This window comes from Erythrolamprus reginae, chromosome 2 (assembly GCF_031021105.1).
Source record: "Erythrolamprus reginae isolate rEryReg1 chromosome 2, rEryReg1.hap1, whole genome shotgun sequence".
Taxonomy (NCBI): Eukaryota; Metazoa; Chordata; class Lepidosauria; order Squamata; family Dipsadidae; genus Erythrolamprus; species Erythrolamprus reginae.
Window position 1 is genome coordinate 272,184,029 of NC_091951.1, and position 24,646 is coordinate 272,208,674.

The 24,646-nt window shown below is 38.4% G+C and overlaps 1 protein-coding gene across 1 annotated transcript in view; it reads left to right on the top strand.

The window, feature by feature from the left end:
- Positions 1-19,634, top strand: part of PGM5 (phosphoglucomutase 5) — a 57,056-nt gene extending 37,422 nt beyond the window's left edge. Inside the window, exons 7-11 of the mRNA XM_070742631.1 lie at positions 1,836-1,951; positions 3,926-4,061; positions 5,609-5,792; positions 7,287-7,421; positions 17,925-19,634. Of these exons, the coding sequence (XP_070598732.1) occupies positions 1,836-1,951; positions 3,926-4,061; positions 5,609-5,792; positions 7,287-7,421; positions 17,925-18,014 (661 nt within the window). The 3' untranslated portion in view covers positions 18,015-19,634. The remainder of the gene's footprint in view (positions 1-1,835; positions 1,952-3,925; positions 4,062-5,608; positions 5,793-7,286; positions 7,422-17,924) is intronic.
- The last annotated feature ends 5,012 nt before the right edge of the window (positions 19,635-24,646 follow it).

The following is a 24,646-nucleotide window of genomic DNA, read 5'->3' on the forward strand; positions in this document are numbered from 1 at the left end:
GAGGGAAGTGTTTTTAATAGGAAAGTGAACACAAGAACAAGGGGACACCATCTGAAGTTAGTTGGGGGAAAGATCAAAGGCAACATGAGAAAATATTATTTTACTGAAAGAGTAGTAGATCCTTGGAACAAACTTCCAGCAGACGTGGTTGGTAAATCCACAGTAACTGAATTTAAACATGCCTGGGATAAACATATATCCATTGTAAGATAAAATACAGGAAATAGTATAAGGGCAGACTAGATGGACCATGAGGTCTTTTTCTGCCGTCAGACTTCTATGTTTCTATGTTTCTATCTATATTTTACCTTTGTGTAGTGAACAAAGGTAAATTTTTACTACCACACTGTGGGCATGGGTTATGCATTTACTTTCAACATTTTTCAGTGTAAATTGGGTGTTCTGGGGTGGAACTCTATTTTCGCTACCCACTGCGTTTCCCCCCATCCGGGCAGTAGCCCACCCCTGCTTTTGTGGCAATATTTTGTTATATCCTGCTTACTATGGTATAGAGCAGCGTTTTTCAATTAGTTTCCATTGAAACTCTTGGTCAGTGGTTCTCAACTTGGGGGTTGGGACCCCTTTGGGGGTCGAATGACCGTTTCACAGGGGTCGCCTAAGACCATGGGAAAAGACAAATTTCCCATGGTGTTAGGAACTAAAGCTTCTATTCTGACGCCTTGGAACATATTTTTACAATCTGACCAATCAGGCATTTACAGTGGGGGTGTCCCTCTGACCTTCCTGCCAATCAGCTTAAAGCGCTGTTGGGAGAATTGGTGCTAGATTGGGGTCACTACAACATGAGGAACTGTATTAAGAGGTCACGGCATTAGAAAGGTTGAGGACCACTGCCTACGTAATGATTTAAAATAAAACCCTGCTTTTTGAAATGCTAGTAATTGCAGTGGCACAACCTAATTTGCTGATATTCCAAAGGTGGTCAATCATAAATTGTGTACATTAGAAATTAATTGTATACTGAAGCAATTGTATTTTTTGCCAGAGTTTCCCGATAGCTGAAAATTATTTCAAAGATTCTTCCAGTGAAAGAGTTAGGAAAATATGCTAGAGATATTGATTATAACCATAAGAGACATGAGACTGGCAGGTATATTAATTAATCTGTGTATCTGTATGTTAAAGTTGTGTCTGAGACAGGAGAGAGGGAGGGAGGGGGTAGTTTAGAGTGTTGAGAATAGAGAAAGAAAGAGCAAGTATGCTGTCAATATTAATTCTAATTTTTAGAGTGTCAATGTTACATGCATAAAATTATTTGAGTATTTCAACCAAAGTTGCATGTAACATTGAAACAAGAACCTCTGCAAGTTACATTGAAGTATTTGATCTTAATTTCATTAGTATTTAATGTACCATTCTATATTGTGTTTATACACACACAAAACACACGGAGAGAGATTAATAAAGAAAATAATTAGATAAATAAAAAAATTAATAAGGATTAAAATACCTGAAAAAGGGAAAAGAAAGAAAACAAAATTAAAAAATTATGGACTTATCCATTTTTACAACATCTGCTACTTTACAATATTTGTAAACATTAAATTATTTTGGGGAGAAATTTTCAAAAGAGAAAAAATTCAGGGGAATATAGCATTTTGTTCTTCTAATAATTTTTTTTTAAAAAACTGCATTTAAACTTCTTTTAAACAACTGTACTAAGTGGAATGTGATAGGTTGTTATAGCCAGAACATGAATCCAGTTTTTAATCCATGGCTTTCCTTAAAATGGATGCACTTAAATAATGTTATAGCCATATGTTCAAAAATATAGTATATTAATAAGGTATGTTGTGTGTGATGACTTTGTTTAGGGTTGCAAAATCAATGAAAGTACCGGTATATGAAACACCAGCAGGATGGAGGTTCTTCTCAAATCTGATGGATTCTGGTCGATGCTCTCTTTGTGGAGAAGAAAGTTTTGGCACTGGTAAGATTAATACTCTGAAAGAATTTCTTAATGCAGGTGGTCCTTGACTTGCAACCACAGTTGAGACCAAAATTACCATTACTAAGTAAGATCATTTGTTGACTGAACTTTGATCCATTCTACAACCTTTTTGCCACAGTTGTTAAGTGAATAACTGTATTGATAAGTTAGTAACCTGGTTGTTAAGTGAATCTGGCTTCCCCATTGACTTTGCTGATCAGAAAGTCACAAAAGGGGTCACATGACCTTGGGACACAGCAATGGCCATATATATGAACCGGTTACTAAGCATCTGAATTTTGATCACATGGTCATGGGGATGCTACAAAGATTGTGAAAAACGTTCATAACTCACTTTTTTTCAGTGCCATTTTAACGTTGAACGATCACTAAATGAACTATTGTAAATTGAGGACTTCCTGTACTATTAAACTACAACGCCTACTCCATTGGACAGCTCTAAAAGGACTATAAAATAAATTTCTGCTGAATGTATTAAACATAGAACCAAGTCTCATATTTGCAGTAGTAGCAAATCACTCTCATCAGGTTTCAAATGTCAGTACTGTATATCAGATTAATCTGTTAATTCTGAACTTTTTGAACAAAAGCAAATACAGGATGTCTCAAAGACTTTTTTGATACAAAAGAAAAACATTTCGTTCCTGTATTAGCAACGTATTGGTGTTTACCCCAAACAATAAAAACATGCTAAATTCTATATAAATTATTTTGGAGGTTGAGAAGAACTTAAAAATACATACAAAAATATCAAATAAAGTGGGTAGCTCACCTAGGGAGGATGTTGGGGAATTCCATACCGTACGACATATGTACAAAAAGAGATCAAAGGAAATGAAGCAGACCCAGAAAAAGATGGAGAAACAACATCAAAGATGCCCTACAACAATGTCAATTAACAATGATGAGGGCACCAGAAAAGCAATAGCCAGAACTTTGTATCTCCTTCAACACCCGAAGTGGTAAAAGCAGAAGTAAAGAAGAAGAACAATAATGCATAAGTAAATACTTAATGATCTCCAAACCATTATAATGTCAAAGTGAAGATATATGCATGATGCCATCAGTGGTCAAAGCGGCAATTGCATTCTTACCTCTCAACATCTTATGCAAATATATAAGTTGAAGCTTTTGTGTGAGGAAGTTACCATATTTTTCGGAGTATAAGATGAACTTTCTCTCCCCCCCCCCAAAAAGAGGGTGGAAATGTTGGTGTGTCTTAAACACCGAATAAAACCTTTTTTTTCCCCCTTGCTGTCCCGAAGCCCCACTCCCCGCCTGCAGAAAGCTCCTGGTTGCTGGAGGATGGCTTGTTTTGTTGTTTTATGTATGTTGCATAAGCAAAAATGATCAAATTGCACAAATCCTAGTCTACTTTTAATATAGTAAAAATATTCTCACTTACCAGTACAGTGATACCTTGTCTTACAAACTTAATTGGTTCCGGGACGAGGTTCTTAAGGGGAAAAGTTTGTAAGACGAAACAATGTTTCCCATAGGAATCAATGGAAAAGCCATTAATGCGTGCAAGCCCAAATTTCACCCCTTTTGCCAGCTGAAGTGCCCATTTTTGCGCTGCTGGGATTCCCCTGAGGCTCCCCTCCATGGGAAAACCCACCTCACGACTTCTGTGTTTTTGCAATGCAGCAGGGGAATCCCAGCAGGGGAATCCCAGCAGCGCAAAAACAGGAGCTTCGCTGGCAACGGAAGTCCGGAAGTGGGGCATCCCAGCGGTGGCGGTGGGTTTGTAAGGTGAAAATAGTTTGTAAGAAGAGGCAAAAAAATCTTAAACCCTGGGTTTGTATCTCGAAAAGTTTGTATAACAAGGCGTTTGTAAGACGAGGTATCACTGTATTTGGAAAGTACAGTAATTCACTGAATGGCAGTATCTCTGTTTCCAATTGAAATGGGATTATCTCTTATCATATAATATGTTTATTATTTTTTCCATAGGATCTGACCACATCCGAGAAAAAGATGGACTTTGGGCTGTTTTAATTTGGCTTTCAATTATGGCAGCTCAAAAGCAGGGCGTGGAGGAAATCGTTAGAGATCACTGGACAAAATTTGGCCGTCACTATTATTGCAGGTGAAGAGTTATCAGCAGAATTATAGCCATTTTAATTCAGTCATAATTTAATTCAACATCAATTTTATGCCTTTATAAAATAACGATAAAAATAATTACTATTATGAATGTAGGTATGTCGAATCATCACTTCAATTTTTGCAACAACTACAATATTACTTTGTACTGCAGCATGGAGAAGTAGAAATCATTGTAAAGTGAACTCCTGAATTCAGATAGAATCTGAGTGCTATTAATTTATAGCCAAAATATGGAGTTTCACTTTCAGATATTTTAAAAATAACTAAACAATGTCGTTTGGTGGGACCCAGGGGAAGAGCCTTCTCTGTGGCGGCCCCGGCCCTCTGGAACCAACTCCCCCCAGAGATTAGAATAGCCCCCACCCTTCTTGCCTTTCGCAAGCTTCTTAAAACCCACCTTTGTCGTCAGGCATGGGGGAATTAAGATATTCTTTCCCCCTCGGCTTCCACAATTTATGTATGGTACGTTTATATGTATGATTGGTTTTTAAAATAAGGGTTTTTAGCTTCTTTAGTATTGGATTGTCGCACGTGGCTTTTATTACTGTTGTTAGCCGCCCCGAGTCTACGGAGAGGGGCAGCATACAAATCCAATGAAATGAAATGGGGAAAAAAATGAAATGAAAAATGAATAACAGCATATTCCAAAAAATACAAAATGAGACAATATTGGTATTCCAAAGCTTTAAAAGTATTAAGAACATTGAAGATGTTTTATTCATGCATTATTTAATTTCATTGGATCTTTATTTGCATTTTATTATAAAAGGAAATCATGAAAGTGGTAAATGTCCCATAATTATAACATTAAATTTGTAATAATGTCATTTATTGCAGGAATGTCCAATTTTGGCAACTTTAAAACTGTGGACTTCAACCCCCAGAATTGTATGGCTGGCAAAGGAATTCTGGGAGATGAAGTCCACAAGTCTTGCCAAGGTTGGACATCCTTGGTTTATGCTATCATACTTGGAATCATAGGTCTGGTAAAATCGGCAGGATGCATCAGCTGGCCGTATAAAAATAATATATGGCTATGGATTTCCCACTCTTTTCCAAATTAACAAAACTCTCATTCACTGCTCCCAGCTGGACAAGGACTACAGCAGGTAGTCCAACAGAACCAAATTTAGATCTAGGTGTTTGAATAGATTTAAAATTGTCCTGTTTGTATTGCATTTCTAATCTTATGATATACCACCCACTCTTCAGAACCTTCTTCCACCTCACCAAGATCAGACTTTCTCCAAACCTCTGGCCTTTCACAAGGCACTAAAACTTGGCTTTGCCATCAAAATTGGAGCCTTGATAATGTGGGTGAGCTGTTTCTCAGCTAAATTATTGAGTAAAGCTTAGTTGAAACTTCTTATGTATTTATGTGTTTAATTACTGGTTTTATTTTTATTCTGTTTCTATCCCATTTTAACTGTCAGCTGCTAAGTCATATAAATGCAGCCGTAACAGATTTCATAAATAAATCATACATGGGAACTTTTCACATATTTCTTCTCTTTTTTGCAATGCCAGATTTGATTATGAAGCACTGGATCCAAGAATGGCATACTACATAATGAGAGATCTGGAAGCCTTGGTCACCGACAAATCTTTCACTAATCAACAGTTTGCTGTTGGAAATAATGTTTACACTGTGCAGAGAGCAACCAACTTTGAATACGTGGATCCCGTAGATGGCACTGTGACCAAAAGACAGGTATGTCCAGGAGGGTTTTTTTTTTACACATACCATGACATCATTGAAAGAAAAATAATGGTAAGAACCAGACTAAGATAATTGAGAATTTGTATGATTTTTAGCTTTTGCTTTATCCTTCACTGCCAGCAACAGCAACTAGATCTGAATGGATTCCAAACATGGCAACTGGGAAGAGAAATAGAAATGTGCATTATTTTTAACTTTTGCTATTATAAATATGACAATTTTATTAATGGAAAATACCTCCAAGGCCCAAATAGTAAGCATAACCCAAATCATTTCTATTTGAATTACCGTAGTAGACCAGCCAAACAATTCCAATTCCAATATATAGAATAAGATTGAAAATTATGTCCTCCTAACAATACAAAGTATCAGTATATATAGAAAGAATAACAAATATCTTGCAATATTAATAGAAATGAAGTACAAGCATTTTCTTTCTTTTCTTTTCTTTTAAAAATGTGTTTTACTTATAATATTTATATTTGAACATTTACAATTTAATAAAAGATATAAGGAAATGAACGACATATACAAAAGGTAATAGAGATGGAATAAGATCTGTAAAACCCAAACAAAACATGTGAGAAATATTTTCGAAAACAATAAAGAAACTTTTTTTTTTAAAAAAAGAAAGAAAATTATGTCCTCCTGTTGAATAAGAAAATCAGTTATTGTTGCAAATGATATTCTTAAATGCTACAGTATACAGTGGTCCCTTGACTTTCACGGGTCCGACTTTTGCAGAAAGGCTATACCATGGGTTTTCAAAAAATATTAATGGAAAAAAAACTCCACGGTTTTTTTGAACACCATGGGTTTTCCTGATCTGCTCCTCCCCCGGGGGCGAGTATGGAAGCCAAGCCGCAACTTTTCAAATGCGGCACTTTCCTGGGTGGGCGGCTTTGCTCACTGCTGCCAGGCTTGACAGCAGCCCCCCCCCCCCGACCACCCAACCGCCTTGTGCCATGGGGGGGTGGCCGCTTGCAACCCCCTCGCCTCCGCCACTGCCTCCTCTTCCACCGTTCCGCTGCCTGAGCCCGGCAATATCGTTTACACGGTGCTGGTGGAAGATCCATCATTGCTCCAGAGGAGGAGAGCCGCAAGAACTGCGAGGACAGAGCTAGATAGAGCACCGCCGCTGTCCACGGCAGCTTCACCCAAAGCCTTTCTCACACACACACAGGTCTCTTCTCTTTTCTCTTGGTTTAAGGCACAGGTTTAAAAGGAGCACTGGGCGAAGGGCAGGCGGCGGAGGGGCGAGCGGCATCGATGGAGGGGTGTGTGCCATGCTTTTTACATTTTTTAATGTTAAATTTATGTTGTAAATCTAGCATCTCTACTTCACAGTTTTTCATTTTTCGCGGGTGGTCTTGTAACGCATCCCCCGTGAAAAGCGAGGGATCACTGTAGTAACATTAACATTAGCAAATTATTGTTCCCAAGAATTCTGTTTCCATACATGTACAATATTTATTTGCTCTGCAGGGGTTGAGGATCATATTCACTGATGCTTCCAGACTCATCTTTAGAATAAGTGCTTCAAGCCATGTGCGAGCCACCCTTAGAATCTATGCAGAGAGTTATGAAAAAGATCCTAGCAAACATGAGAAGGAGCCACAGGTAAACAGAGATAAATTACTTTTACACATCCAAGAAAAATATATTCTGTATATCAGAGGTACCCCAACCTTTGGTGGCTTGGCAGCCCTGCTTGGGAAGGGATGGGGAGAGCAGCGTGTTTGCACGTGCACACGCATCTCCATTGCAAGTGGAGCTGTGCGGGCATGAGCATATGGTGTGGCCTTCTGCTTGCATGAGTTGAACTGCACATGTGCATGTGTTGGCCTATCGCTTAAGCCAGGGGTCTCCAACCTTGTCAACCTTTAGCCTCGAAGACTTCAACTCCCAGAATTCCACAGCCAGCAACGCTGGCTGGGGAATTCTGGGAGTTGAAGTCCTCCAGGCTTAAAGTTGCCAAGGTTGGAGACCTCTGGCTGACGCGGCCCGGTTGGAAATAGGACAGAAGCCCAATAATGAGCTGCAGCTCAGGGGTTGGGGACCCCGGTATATATGCATCCCAGCGACCTGCGTGTCCACGCACGATTTCGCTACCTGCCCAGGTGCAGTAATTGCACTGGACTCCGCTAGGACTGGGTAATTGCACTGGACTCCGCTAGGACTCAGAACCACGGGGGCGAGCACACATCACCGTTCCACCTTAGCAGCTCACCTCTGTCTAGAGACCATTTCTGTTCATGGGAAGGGGATCGGGGGTACGACTAGGTCTGACCAGAGATCATGCCTTTCAACTCTTACATGGATTAACTGAAATCACCACAAACAGGAGGGAAAACCTGAATATTTGCACTTTTGTAAACAGATAGTAGATTGGTACAGTTTCACTCTTTAACTATGCAGTGATGGTTCACAGGGCCAGACATTGTAACGATACAAATTGTACAACGTACTGTATACCCTTGGCAAGAGTGCTTTAAGTAATAGACTGCTTTACAGGGTGTAAACATATGGAATTAATCAAGGGTAGCAAAGCAGAATCAATAAAGGTAGGATAAATTTTTCAAATGTTTTTTTTTTTAATTCTAAAAATGCTGTCCCTCCACCCAAAAAAAAAAAAAGTAATTGGAAGAGAGATTCCAGGTGATTACAAAAAAGGACCCTGTATTGAGAATTCTACATTTTGTTGCTGGTCCCACTTTTACCTCTGTCTCTTATTCTTTCTCATTTCAAAATGCCGTGTTTACTACAATCGCATCTCGCATGGCATCTCTCCTTGGCTGAGATCACCAATGCTATGCCAAGGTTTTAAACCATGAATTTAAACCATAAATCTAATAATGCTATTTATTTCTTTATTTTATTTCATCATATTGTTCTGAACACCCATCCCACAAACAAGCGACTCCAAACTTAGAGAGCTTAATTTTGAGTCTTTATATATTTACAGGCTCTGAACTCTTATTATGCTAACCATGAGTTCAAGGATAAGCATTAGCAAGTACAAAACTTTCTATGATTGAAATTTAGTAATCCATGTGTTTCTTTACATCAACTAAATAAGATTGCAGTCTAAGCACATTTATTTGAAGCGCAAGAGTTGCATTTCCAAATAAATAAATCAGGCTATAAAGCCTTGATTTTAAAAGAATAGATTTTGTCTGTTCTTCCTGTTCCCTAAAGCAAAACTTAAGACAGCTGTTTCTGCCATGCCTAAAACAATTGCAGCTCAAACGACAAAATCAAATTGATTGAGAGTACTGTATATCATTTTTGGAGGATTGCCTGTTTCTTTCTATAAAACTACTTTTATGTGCAACATACATAGCTATACAGTAGAATATAAACATGATATTTCCTCATAGAAGAAAAGAAGGAAATATAAATCTATTAAGATTTATGAACAGAGACCTTATTTCTCCCTTTCTCTTTTACTTTACTTTCATAAATCTAAATTAAAATTCATCATTTTTAACATAGTTTGCTGTTAAGCTAATTTGTCTGGAGAATTAGTTTCCTAATGTATTCCAGTAATTTGCTGCAGTAATACTGCAGTTGGGAAATACATCCAAGCAACTTTTGTATTCCTTGTAAGGAAGAAATGTGAAGCTGCTAGAGAGTTCTTTTTTGTATTTATAAACAAAAACTGTTCTGTACTAAAGAGGAGTTAAAGGCTAAAGGAGTGCTTCAGCAGAAGGCAGCCAACATCTCCAGATTCATATTTGCTGTCAATTTTGCTTGATTGGGAATGTTCACTAGATGAGCTTTCCCAGGGGAGGAGAATGAAGTGTGGTATCTTAATTATCAGAGGGATGAGGTTAACATGTGAATTTAAAAATTAGCTTTCGGGTTTGCATCCAGGATGGCCATCACTGTTGCAGAATAACCTTGCCATTCGGTAGGAAAAGTATTTGAGATTGTCAAAATTATTAAGTTATGCAATCCAATTCAATTCAATTTATTAGATTTGTATGCCGCCCCTCTCCAAAGACTCGGGGCGGCTCACAACAGTAATAAAAACAGTATAACAATGGAACAAATCTAATAATAAAACATATAAAAACCTCAACAATTAAAAACTATACAGCACATACATATCAAACATGAAATATAATAAGCCTGGGGGAAATTTCTTAGTTCCCCCATGCCTGGCGATATAGGTGGGTCTTAAGTAACTTGCGAAAGACAAGGAGGGTGGGGGCTATTCTAATCTCCGGGGGAAGTTGATTCCAGATGGCTGGGGCCACCACAGAGAAGGCTCTTCCCCTGGGGCCTGCCAAACAACAAAAAAAATCCAGGGGTTTTTTTTCAGAGGGAAAGTGAATCTTGGAGAATATTTAAGATGGATGTTTTGCTAGACATCCATTAAGAGCAAAGTGCTATTTGGGGAGAAAAAAAACTCTTACTGCTGTTTTTATCAATAGGAACAATAAATTGCAGAAACAGTGAGTGCATAAAAACCAGAACAGGAGAATGTACGGTATTTCTATATTAGGAATACTGTTAGGAGTCTTAGTTAATAACTGTTAAGCCATTGGGGTCTCCCCACTGTCGTCTCATTGTTTCTTAGGCAGCATTTCTTTCCCTTAACACCCCCACCCCCATCATTCTCATTTAGTATATTACATGTTATTTTATTATATGTTGTAATATCTTGAAACAAATTTTAAAATAAAAACCAAGCAACAACATCTGCCCATAGAGATTATGGATATCTGTTCCAACTTTTGGCCCATAACTAGGAATAGTGAGGTTGGGAATCTTTCCCAAGTAATGGTTTGTTGCGGTTGCTAGAATATCAAGATATTTCCCTTCATCTGTGAAATCGCATGACTTGGGTTATTTTGTGCCCAGCCAGTGCAATAATGGATATACTCTTTGGAGAAAAATTAATCTCCATCTGATACCCAGATAATCTACTAGAATAGGCAGTGCAATCAGACTACAAGTGATTCTTAACCATTGCATTAGATCATAATGGGATTTATTGATTTTTGCTTTACCCGCCGAATTCACCAACTGTTGCAGAAATAAGCTATTATTGAGTCATAAATGATCTGCAGACCATTTTTCATGGCATGATATTGAGTTGGCAGAAACCTGCCAATTGCAGCAGCAACTTTTTTCATTAAATAAAGAGAGAGAGAGAAAGAAAGAAAGAAAGAAAGAAAGAAAGAAAGTAAGTAAGTAAGTAAGTAAGAAAGTACAGAAGTTGTGTTAGCCTCTAGTAGAAAGTCCTGATATCCTCACTCACAAACTCTACAACCCTTAAAAGCTGAAAAAGTGTTTTACAATGTGTATCTCCTAGCCACAAAGTGGTTGCCCAGCCCTGTGTGGGTTATGTTCCCCCCCCCCCAGCAATCTGTAGTTAAAAATCTTTGCTTACCATTATGTGTGAGTTTAGACTGCATATGAAATTTATTTTTATTTTATTTATTATTAATCTCCTTTACTCTTTCATTTCTCTGTCGTAAATATTTCTGTAAGTTTACCATTCAATGCCATCTCTTGTATTTAAAAATCATGATATTTAAGAGAATTGTTTTTCATTGTGGGCAGGTTGTAAGTCCGTTGGAGATGCGTCATGGAAAGAAGTAAGGCTTTATGTAGTGATTTCCTTTCCGGACACATCTGAGGGAACCTGCAGGGCATTTCTAATAGCCTTTTCAGCCTCTGAAACACATGCAGGAGTCATACTTCCTGTCCACTGGTAACTGAGACTATGCATTTTACAAGTTTCATTTTTTTAAGTATTTTGAGATAACCTGAAAAACAATAGGGAATGTTCTGCCAGTAAAATACCTAATTGTTTGAGATATTTTGAGACTAAAGGGAAGGCCTTCTGCAAAAAAGATTGGATACTTGTAATCATTCAAGCCAGGATAAATAGACGTTATGAGGTTAAAAAGTAGGGAGCACCATGATTTTACCGTGTCCAAAAACACTGTACCGTTAAAGCTGTCAACTTTGTCAAATAATTGTGTTTCAGTTGCCATTTTCAATGAATGATTTGAAATTAACATATAGAATATTTGCTTTCCATAAAATATGGTGCATATCTCAAAATACTTAACTATTTCCCAGCAGAGCACTATTGCATAAAGGTAGATCCTATAGAATCATTTTGAGGAGGGAAAGAACAAAGAAAGACTACATAGGTTCCTATACACCAGTGTTTCCAAACCTTGGCAACTTGAAGATATTTGGACTTCAACTCCCAGAATTCCCCAGCCAGAAAATGCTGGCTGGGGATTTCTGGGAGTTGAAGTCCAGATATCTTCAAGTTGCCATGGTTGGGAAACACTGCCATACACTATGTTGTAACTTTGAGGTATGCTTTTGCACATACTTATAGATTCAAAATTAAATTACAATGGAGATTTGTTTAAATCCATGTTTTTAGAAATATTTGTTTCAAAAGGAAGGAGAAAGAGCAATGGATGGAAACTAATCAAGGAGAGAAAACCAACCAAGAATTAAGGAGACATTTCCTGGCAGAACAATTTATCAGTGAACAACTTGCCTCCAGAAGTTGTGGGTTGAAGTTTTTAAAAAGAGATTAGACAACCATTTGTCTGAAATGGTATAAGGGCTTCCTGCCTTTATACCATTTATACCAGGGGCTGGACTAGAAGACCTCCAAGGTCCCTTCCAACTCTGTTGTTCTGTTAAAAAATAGAATTACTGTATACAATAAAACCTCAGTGACATTTGAAAGCATTGTAGCATAGTAATTACAAGTATTAATCGATTTCCCTTTGTTCCGTAATATAGCTTTTTTGCTTCCTCTTTATTTTCCATTGCCCTCTTAGTTGCTTAAGCAGCATTTAAAAAGAAGACAAATTGCACTGTTTTATCAATGGCAGCTAGAACAGTGATCCATTCCAGCACAGTAAAAATGTTATTAGGTGTATTTTATTATCAATGCAGTCCACACAAGTACAGTTATATCAAAAGTGGGGGAAATATTCAATGAGATAAACAAAACCTGGTCAAAATGCAAAGGTAATTTAGGTTACCTACATAGAGAACAGTCTCTGAAATTAATTGTGAATTACACTCAGAAAGGCAAAGACACCTTAAGAATCATGAATGCAGTATGTAGAAAACAAATATTTCAAATGTTTGATGTTTATTCTCTGGATCCACTACTACCTAAGCACAAATAATTCAATCATCCCAAATCTCTTTTACAATTGCCAGTATTAGTTGTCATGAACAAACCAAGCTCATATATTACTCTTTTTTTTTTATTTAAAACATATTTTCCCCAAAATAACGTCCAGGTGACTAATTATAGTAGTGTTTTTAAAAATCTGATTAATTTGCATTGTGAAGAAATGCTGGATAGGGGATTAACTAAAGAAGAAGAAGAAGGATCACCTAAGTTTTGATTCTCAACTTTGCTTAGAGCCATTGTGCTTTATTCCTTCCAATTTTTGAAAGTTGAGGACAATTAGTGCTTGAGTCCAAAAAACCATTGTTTAGCCCAGTGATGGCGAACCTTTTTTCCCTTAGGTGCCAAAAAAGCTTGCGCGTGCGCTATCGTGCATGTGCAAGTGCCCACACCCATACTTCAGTGCCTGGGGAGGGCAAAAACAGCTTCCCCTGCCCCCTGGAGGCCCTCTGGAGGCCGTTTCCCAACTTCAGATGGGCTCAGTAGGCTCTTGTTTTGCTCTCTTCAGGCTCCAAGGTCTTCCCTGGAGTCGAAGGAAGGTAAAAACGCCTTCCTCCATCCCCCTAGAGGCACTCTGGAAGCCAAAAACACCCTCCCAGAGCCTCTGGGTGAGCCAAAAATCAGCTGGCCCAGCACATACATGCACGTTGGAGCTGAGCTAGGGCAATGGCTCATGTGCCAGCAGATATGGCTCCACGTGCTACCTGTGGCAGCCATGCCATAGGTTCGCCATCAATGGTTTAGCCGGTACTTTGTCTAAAGTGTTTGCCATCCTAGAGCAAAAAGTCTTTCCAAACAAAAAGGAAGTCAAATCAATTAGTAAGGAAGAAAATAAAGTATAATTTATAAACTTCAAAACATTTATACCTGTTCCTCTCTTATACTTAGAAGAGAAGATGAAACTGAGAAATCAAGTTAACTTGACCGTAACTATGCCAGTTTTTTTTAAGATGAAAAGGATAGGACTGATTTAGTCTCCTGCAAAAAAATGCCATGACTGTGGCTTTCTGTGGATCTGAAAAAAGGCTGAGCTGAAAATGCTTGAAAATCCTGCCTTAAAAGTTATGTGTTTAACATTCAAAAGTCTGGAAGAAAAACCAGACGGGCCTTCTTTCCAGTGGGGAAACAGATGGCTGTCAACCTCAGCCGAGTTTCACTACTACAAAATGAAATTCTGCTCCCCCACAAAGGCATTTGGATAACACTGCGGTTGAGTCATAAATAAATGAGTTTAGCTGCCAAATTCATCTGAGCTCATGGGATGGTTGGTGTCTACAGCTGCTTTTGAACTAACACAATTTATAGTGACTGTAGTTAAGTTTATGGAGAACATACAGGATGCTTATTTAAATTACAAGATGATTTTGCAGTATGACAGATTTAATCCGAAAACCAAATTCACTTCTCCATGGCTCAAATGAAAGGTATCAAAATACAGAATATATTATTCCAATAAGGTTTTGTTTTCCCTTTAATCCACAACCTTCATGAAATTCATAGTCACTGTACAGGAGTGTCAAACTGGCGGCCTGCAGGCTGTATGTGTCATGTGCAGGCCACGCCCACCCCAGCTCTATGAAGGGAGGAAACATCACAAAACATCACATGACAGCAATGAGTTTGACACCCATGGTTTTAAAGTGCCTTACATCACAAAGGCAAAAGATACAGTTTACTTTTTGGAAATTTTTGCTCAGTTTTCATTTACAGGTTTGGTAGAAGTAACTGTTTGGAGCAGTAGACAAGGCAACTGTTTTATCACAGAAATGTTATGGAGAATAAGCTAAAACCTGAACTCTAGATGACTGAAGTATTTGGTGATATATCAGATGACAATCCTATGGTATTGGTAGTGCTCTTCAGAATGCTATGAATTGTACTCCTCCTTAACTGGTAGACTTCAAGTTATAAAAGTCTTCTTCTTGTCACCCATGGAGATTGATCTTCTAGATGTTGTGTTGTTCATGTCTTGCCGTAGTTCTTGCTTAATGATTGGTTGCTTGGTAAAAATTACAGACCTAGCTGGTAAGACACGAAATGTTCTGCCACGTGTTGGGCAGACGTGTGGGCACTATTGTTGCAGCATTTGCAGCTCTGGCTTTGCAGAGTGCTCGCTTCTCTTCTGCTATCAATGTTCTTCTGGCCTCAGATGTCTGGTAGCCTTGGTGGATCAGCATGCGCCATGTTGGTCAATCTTCTGCCAGGGTTTCCCAGAAGGTGGTGTTGATATTGAGGGCCTTGAAGGAGACCTTCAAGGTGTCTTTGTATTGCTTCCTTTCCCCCCCCATGTGATCACTTTCCTTTAGACAGCTCACCATAGAGGAGCTGTTTAGGGATGCGATGGTCTGACATCCTAGCAACATGGCTTGCCCAGTGTGTTAATAAATTGGAACTCGTAACAAAGGTTTGTTCATTGGAATGTTGACAGTTACATCTTCATTATATTTAGTCATTATCGTCATATTAATAATATAAGAATATTATAATATAATAACCTTAATACTTAACATTTAACATCATCTTCTTTAACAACTCTCCTCTATACATTTCCTTCCTTTATTTCTCCTCCTTTCTAACTTCTGTTTCTGTTATCCAACCATTGATAAAATGTGTTCCATATCAAGAAATATTCAGTTTCTTCTTTATCCTTAGTAACAATCTATCAATTTCTACACAATCTAATATTTTGTAAATCCTCAGACTAAGTCTCCTCACTTTTCCAGTGTTGCATAAATGCAATTCTAGTTGCCATTAATTTTAATTTTTATTTATTTAAAAATGCAATTCTAGTTGCCATTAATATATGCAGAATCAAGTATGCAGGATTTTAATCATATTTTTCTGGTAGAATGCCCAACAAAAATATCGCTGGTTTCAGGTCTATGTGTAGATTTATCATTTTTTCCAGCCATGTATGTATTTTTGTCCAATATTTTCTTCCTCTTGGGCATGTCCACCTCATGTAGTAGTATGAGCAAGATGTTAGATTACACTTCCAACATTTATCCGACCTATCTTTAAACATTCTTGCCAGTCTTGCTGCTGCAAAATACCATCTATAAAACATTTTTATCTCCCCCTTTATTACATAATTAATATTAATAGATTACTAATGTGGCCATCTGAAGGAAGTACATGGTTCAAAGCACTTAAGGCAAAATGCTTTGCCCATAGTTCTTCCCCAAGATTAGATGTAAGTTAATTTACTTATTTCATCCGGTCTTGTTATGATATCTGCCTCCAGTTACAAAACATGGCTTTTTAATTATACTTCTGGCCTTTAACACACACTCAGGAATCTTAAGTGGAACCCTGATAGGCTGATCGCCTAGGTATTTTTGATCCTGAGAGGCAGAAAATATGAGATGGGTTTCCTCAAATTAGGCCATCATTTTAACGTATCAATGAAACAAAACAAAATATTGGCTACTCTGAAAAATTGCTGAGATATTAGACCAAATATTTGCTTGCAGAATAGTGTAATTTTGTGAACAAAACCATTATTTCATTTTATAACTGAAATAGCAAGCAGTTTGAATACTTCAGAACTGGAAATCACGTGTTTCATTTTTAACAATTAGTTGAAAAAGTGCCCCTGCTTTTCATAGTATTATTCAACCGCCATAATCTTTGCATGGCTTTTATTAGATAGTTATAATAAATTGAACCTTGAACTTCTATGTCCTCTTATAATTTGATTTTATTTCTTTATCAAGTGAAACTATGACTGTGCTAAATTCATTTGTATCATGTGGTTTTCAAGTAGCTGCAGGTGAAAAGGTGAACAGAATAATAAAATAATTATTGCACATTTTGAATCAATATCGGAACTATTTATAGATATAGTTTATTGTACTTGACTGGATTATATATTTACAAATTTGTACCATATATTTCCGTCCTTTATTTATAGATAAGAGGTGAGATATGGCAACAAGAGGTAATGTGTTGTACTTTAAGAGAGGGTGATAAGTTAACAAATTGTTTATAATTGTTCCAAGAATACTTGTACATCTACACTCCTGGGTTTGAGGTGATCAAATACAGAGAGTGAGCTATAGCTTAATTAACATCACATTTTTAATATCAAACGCACACCCTTTGTTGTCAAGCTGGCATTTTAAAATGTTATCCAAAGCTTTGTGTTATCTTCCCATGGGAAGCCTAGGAGACAAAATATTCAACAGGAACAAATGATTCGGCTATCTTCTTTCCAATTAACATCATGCATGTTTCAATCACATACTGTTTTTTGCACTTTAATATCCAATTCCTTTTCTACTTTAAACATGAATTTTGAGAGACATGTTAATTTATGGAAATATATTGGTGGAGTCAGCAGGCTTAATATATGCATATACTGATGGGCCTTAAGTAACGTCTTCCTTTTTGATACATAAACCACTGATTTACATACAGTGGTACCTCTACCTACAAACGCCTCTACTTATGAACTTTTCTAGATAAGAACTAGGTGTTCAAGATTTTTTTTGCCTCTCCTCAAGAACCATTTTCCGCTTACAAACCCAAGCTTCCGAAACTGTAACCGGAAAAGGCAGGGAGAAGCCTCTGTGGGGCCTCTCTAGGAATCGCCTGGGAGGAAACAGGGCTGGAAAAGGCGGGGAGAAACCTCTGTGGACCCTCTCTAGGAATCTCCTGGGAGGAAATAGGGGTGGAAAAGGCAGGGAGAAGCCTCCATGGGGCCTCTCTAGGAATCTCCTGGGAGGAAACAGGGCCTCCACCCTCCCTGTGGTTTCCCCAGTCGCACACATTATTTGCTTTTACATTGATTCCTATGGGAAAAATTGCTTCTTTTTACAAACTTTTCTACTTAAGAACCTGGTCATGGAATGAATTAAGTTCGTAAGTAGAGGTACCACTGTACTTACATTTGTTTTCTTCAAAGCATCTTTTCTTTCTCTTTTCTCTAGGCGGTTTTGAGTCCACTCATTGCCATTGCACTGAAAATTTCTCAGATTCATGAGAGGACAGGTCGTAAGGGTCCTACGGTCATCACCTGAAGGAGAATTGCTGACTCAGGGCCAAACTCCCCAGGAGGACAAGGAAGAATGAAGACATTGCTCAAACACACCAGTTCTTTGTGCCTTATATTGGTTTAAGGGTTTGGGGGCAGTTGGGGGGAGGGGAGGTAGATGGACAAAATTTACTTCGAATTTCATTATTAAGAAAAATGTGCACTTGTCTCTTTTAGCTTCAGCATCTTCTTGCGATGCAAATAATCAAAACCAGGTCTCTCTTTGAATAATACCAAGATTTATTTATAAGAGATGATTAAAAAAAGATTCCTGTGTTTTGCATTTGCAAGGTGAAAATAGGCTACATCTTTCCTTGGCTAGAGCTGGCTGCAAAACATAGGTTTTTAAAAAAAATAATAGTGTTTTATTAATTTCCCATCATAATTTTAAAAAGAAAGCACTGTTATACTAGTCAAGGACATTTTTAAGAGTTCAAAAACAAGATATTATTCTTAGGTTACCTTATTTTCGAAACCTATCTGGGAGTTATGATGGATTGATTTTGAATTAAAATATAATAGCTCTTATTTTAGATAGTTCAAGTCCCATAGGGTAGAACAACCTAGAACAGGAGTGCCAAACTGGCGGCCTACGGGCCGGATAGGTTACATACAGGCCATGCGTACCCTAATTCCGCAAATGGAAAAAAGATCACATGATGAAAAGATGACGCAGTTTTGACATCTGTGACCTACACCAATGGTTCTCAACCTGGCGGTTGGGACCCCTTTGTGGCTCGAATGACCGTTTCATATGGGTCTCCTAAGACCATGGAAAAAGACAAAATTCCCATGGTGTTAGGAACTAAAAATTCTATTCTGGCGCCTTTGAACATATTTTTACAATCTGACCAATCAGGCGTTTACCGTGGGGGTGTCCCTCTGACCTTCCTGCCAATCAGCTTAAAACTCTGGTGGGAAAATTGGTGCTAGACTTATGGTTGGGGGTCACCACAACATGAGAAACTGTATTAAGGGGTTGTGGCATTTGAAAGGTTGAGAACCACTGACCTAGAGTATCGGCAACTTTGTTCTTTCTTTGGGCTATGACAAAGCATTTGTGTAATACAATGAACCACAAACTAGCCAATCTGTGTGGTTAATTTATGGTTCAGTGATTTCTGCAAATTTGGATTTAAGTAAACTATGAGTCAATGATGAGTAGGTTCATGCTGTGTGACCATAGCCATTGAATCCAAGGGATGCAGCTCATGAGCAGAATCTGCAAGTGGGGCTATTCTAATCAATGAGGTTACAAATATATAGCCCAGCAGGTTTATTTGGAATTGGGTCTCTCTGAGTGCCAAAACAATGTAATCTTCCATAAATATGCCTAATTCTGCAGCTTTATCCTGATATTTTAGATAGCTGATTATCTTTTTCAAAGCATACTGGCAACTGCCACTCCTAATTTCTCAGCTCAAGTTTTAAGACTAATGACTACATTTTTATGCACCAGCTGCTACATTTATACACACTTTATGTAACTAAATCTTACGTATTTAAATGGAAAAATGAGAAGTTACCTTGCAGCAATCTGTTTGGCAAACGGCTTTCATGTTTTGTTCATGTCTGCTGTTACTCATAAATACCATCACCAGCATAACAAGTTTGTGTGTGTGGTCTCTCTGCTTGTAGATTAAAAACGGGACTGCTTTTTTCTCCTTACAGCATTTCCTCAATCACCTTCTATTCGGATTCAGCTCTCTGCAGCTTCAGTTTAAGGAAAATACCCTTTTGCTGTAAGACTTGTATTTCTGGATTTATCTCCTACTGTGGAGTTCTCTTGATAATGATTCCTCTCCTTTTGTTATCAGTTTCTCTTTTTAGAAGTAAATCTTTACGGTATTTCCCTCTCACTCTCACTATCGCTGTCTCATACATAAATACATAATTAAAATTAATTTAATTCAAAATCTTTTTTAAAAAATACCTTTCAAGATATATTTATGTTCCACTTTTGAAAAGGGCTAATTATCACAAAGAGTTCTAACTTTTATACAGATGGGTCAGCTGATTTTTTAAAAAAACAAACACCGAACACCATAGACAGTAGAAGAAACAGTAAAAAAGCTAAAAAGGGAACCATTCTCCTCCCACAACCAGTTCCCCAGATAAGCAGGCATTAACACCAGACAAACCAGCAGAAAACAATATCCTAATCAAGTATATACCAAGCAGAAAACCACATCCCCACCAAGCCTGGCAGGGTAAGTTACTATATATGGATGGGCTGAAAACCCACATTCACTGATGATGGTGATGGTGATGATAATGTGATCAGGGTGGGCTTCAAAAATCTTAGCAACAGGTTCTCTATCCAGTTGCATGGCCTAGTTGACCTCCTGCACCAGGAGGGGGGACATTTTTGCCCTCCCCAGGTCCAGAGGCTTTCCTTGAGCTTCTGGAAGGGCAAAAACAGCCTCCCTGGGCTCAGGAGGCCCTTTTCCCAAACTTCCATTAGGCCCATTTTTCACCCTCTCGAGCATCCATGTGTGCCCTGAACTTACCCACATCCAAAATGGGCCGCATGGAGACTCCTTGGGGGGGGGGGGCATCCAGGAGTATGATTTGGGGGTTCTCAAAGCATACCTGAAAATGTTATCTATTTGGGTAATGAAATATCTGCAAGCAAACAGAGAGAACCAAGAAACATAGAAGTCTGACGGCAGAAAAAGACCTCATGGTCCATCTAGTCTGCCCTTATACTATTTTCTGTATTTTATCTTAGGATGGATATATGTTTATCCCAGGCATGTTTAAATTCAGTTACTGTGGATTTATCTACCACGTCTGCTGGAAGTTTGTTCCAAGGATCTACTACTCTTTCAGTAAAATAATATTTTCTCATGTTGCTTTTGATCTTTCACCCAACTAACTTCAGATTGTGTCCCCTTGTTCTTGTGTTCACTTTCCTATTAAAAACACTTCCACAAACTTATGAATTTGGGTGAGGTGAAGAAAATGGATCTGAGTGGTGTGTTCCATTGTCATACACTGATTTATAATCATAATTCAGAAAGTTGAAAGTGCTGTTTGCAATTGAATATCACATTTAGTGACATAGGCAACATAATCTGTCTTTTAAGGACCATATGCCCTCACATACCGTAGTTGGAAATCCATAGTGGAGTTTAATTCTTTTGTATGAAAATATGACTCGACAACTAGGATTCTGCTACTGAATCCATCCTCGCGTAACATAAAAATATTTAAATGTTGTAGTATGTTGGAAGTGTAAGATTCCTGCTCTTATATAGTCCTTATCAATATTTCTAAAACATTAAATCAGAAACAATTTTTAAAGAACTATCACTCCCCCTACAGCAGATAATTTCCTCAACTTTGAAAATGGAATTTTGGATCTTTTCAAACTAAAGCAGAAGAAAATCTAAAACAAGGGTGCCCAACCTTGGAAACTTTAAGACTTGTAGACTTCAATTCCCAAAATTCCCCATGCTGGCTAGGGAATTTTATGAGTTGAAATCCACATGTTTTAAAGTAGCCAAAGTTGGACACTCCTTTCTCTAAAACCTCAAATGGTAGAAGAGAGTTTAAAAAAGGAAAGCGGGAAGACAGTGGAAACATTAGAATTAAAATGTACTGTTTTGCACAACTCTGGACAAAGGAATTACAATTCTGTTTTCCTAGCAGTTATTTTAGCCAAGAGACAAGGCTTTGGGGTGCATGGAAGTGTATGGAGCTGAAGAGAGAAATTTTCCCAACTAAAACAACATCTATATTGTTAGCAGAAGTGTAATAGAAGTTTTAGAAATATTTGCCTAGTTCACTTAGTGAAAAGCTTTCCCAATGTCTTACTAAAAGGGGAATATGGCAGAGGAAGGAGGTTTGCTCAGTGAATGCTGGGATACGGAAAATGTTTTTTGAATTCGTAAAATAAAGGTACCCAATTTTGGTGATAGCAACTTTAAGATTTATGGACTTCAACTCCTAGAATGCTGACTGGGGAATTCTAGGAGTTGAAGTCCATAAGTCTTAAAAGTTGCCAGGTTTGGATAACCCTGCTAAATATATATATATAAACATGTCTCCATCCATAGCACAAAACTGTGACATAAAACTTCTAAAGGTCACTAACTCAAATATTTTTTTCTTCTTGGAAAACTAAGGTGTGACTGTATCGTTACAAGGCTTTTGTGAACTCTGAAATGTTCATAGCCTGGTAACTGCGGAGGCTTCTAGTGCAGTCTTGAATGCTGCAATGTTTTAAGTAGCTGACTTGGAACCTTTGATATTTGTCAAAACTTACTATGACATTAAATAAACTACTGTGTCCTATTTGCCTTGCATGAAATCGCTGATGGAACACAGCTTGCTCCAACGCCACAGTTTTTTTTAAAAAAAACCTGCGCCTAGGTAAATGAGGACTGATTTATCTTTGCACAGTGTTTTATTGCAGTATTATTAAACATATTTTTTTTGTAAGTCAAATACTTCGGTTCTGTTTTATATAACATTACACAGTATATAATCTTTTGGCTGCCCACAACAAATACCTTGTTTGGTTTATTTTGTGCTGGCCTTTCAAAAGAGGTATAAAGATTTGCTGGAGGATTTACTGTATATGGAGCGAGCTAAAAGCAGATCTGTGTGCTGTCGCCCTGCCTATTTAACTTATATACAGAGCACACCATGGGAAAGGCGGGGATAGATGAATCTCAAACTGGAATTAAGATTGCTGGGAGAAATATCAACAACCTCAGATATGCAGACGATACCACTCTAATGGCAGAAAGTGAAGAGGAACTAAAGAGCCTCTTGATGTGAGTGAAGGAGGAGAATGCAAAAGCTGGCTTGAAACTCAACGTTAAGAAAACTAAGATCATGGCACCCGGCCCTCTCAATTCGTGGCATATAGATGGGGAAGAGATGGAAGTAGTGACAGATTTTATTTCCTGAGCTTCAAGATCATCACAAAGGGGGACTGCAGCCAAGAAATTGAATGACGCTTTCTCCTGAGGAGGAACTAAAAAGCAGAGACATGATTCTGCCAACAAAAGTCGGTATAGTCAAGGTTTTCCTAGTTGCAATGTGTGGCTTTGAAAGTTGGATCATAAGAAAGGCTGAGCGCCATTGAGGCCTTTGAACTTTGGCGCTGGAGAAGACTCCTGTGAGTCCCTTGGACTGCAAGGTGAACAAACAAGTCAGTCCTAGAGGAGATCAACCCTGACTGCTCGTTAGAAGTCCAGATCCTGAGATGAAACTCAAATACTTTGGCCACCCAATGAGAAGGAAGGACTCACTGGACAAGAGCCCAATGCTGAGAAAGATTGATGGCAAAAGAAGAAGGGGATGACAGAGAATGAGGTGGCTGGATGGAGTCACTGAAACAATCAGTGAGAGCTTAAACAGACTCTGGGGGATAGTAGAGGACAGGACAGCCTAGAACAGGCGTAGGCAAAGTTGGCTTTTCTATGACTTGTGGACTTCAACTCCCAGATCCCCTGAGCCAATCATGCTAGCTCAGGAATTCTGGGAGTGGAAGTCCACATGTCATGGAAGAGCCAACTTTGCCTATCCCTGGCCTAGAGGAAGATTGTCTATGGGGTCATGATAGGTCAGACACAACTTCGCAACTAACAACAATAACAAAAAAGCTGAGCACAATTTAAGAGATCTTCATAAATTGAAATAAAACTTCTGAATTAAAATGTATACATATTGTCATGGGTTTTGAAGTCGTTGATACTGAATAGAGCCAATCAGGGGAAAGGATTGGAGATGTTTTAACTTTTGTTTTTATTTTATTACAAACACATGGCTTCCCTATCAGCAGATGGAAGCAGTTTCTTAGTCTACATTGTGAAATTGCAAAACCATCCTGAAAACAGAAGAAAACTACTTCTGATTTGCTGCCAAGAAAACTACGACGACTTTGTCCATGAGTCAACTTTGGTTGCTATGATGTAAAGAAGGTGTGGAGACTCTAGAAAGAGGGCAGAGAAGAAAAACAGAGATGATTGGGAGTGACTACAGTCGTTGCAGTAATTGGGAATATCTAGTTTCCAGAAGTTGTGGATGCTCCATCACTGGAGGTTTTTTTTAAAAAGAGATTAGACAGCCATTTGTCCAGAATGTTTTAGGGCAGTGGTGACTAACCTTTTCTGGACTGAGTGTCCAAACTGCATGAATGCATCTTGTGTGACCGAACCCCCAAAATGCAATGTGCTTATTGACCCCTACGTGCATGCATGCGGGGGTCCCTGAATCCCACCCCTGCACATGAACCCCAGCCCCGCACATGGGGGGCCCTGCACACACTCCACACGTGTGGCAGAGACCCAAAGATCAGCTGGTCGGTGGGAAGCATGTGTGGCAGAGCTGAACTGGGTCGAGGGCTTGCATGTCCCCAGAGAGGGCGCTGCATGTCATCTCTGACACGTGTGCCATAGGTTCACCATCACGGCTTTAAGGTTTCCTGCTTGAGCAGAAAGTTGGATTAAAAAAACCTCCAAGGTCCCTTTCCACTCTATTGTTATGTTAAGCTCAATTCAGTTTTTTTCTCCCATTCTAAAGTTCACCATTTTCCTTAGTTTTCTATTTTCCAGTTTCCTTAATTTCTCTCCCCAAGACATTATTTCCAGCTCCATGGTTGTA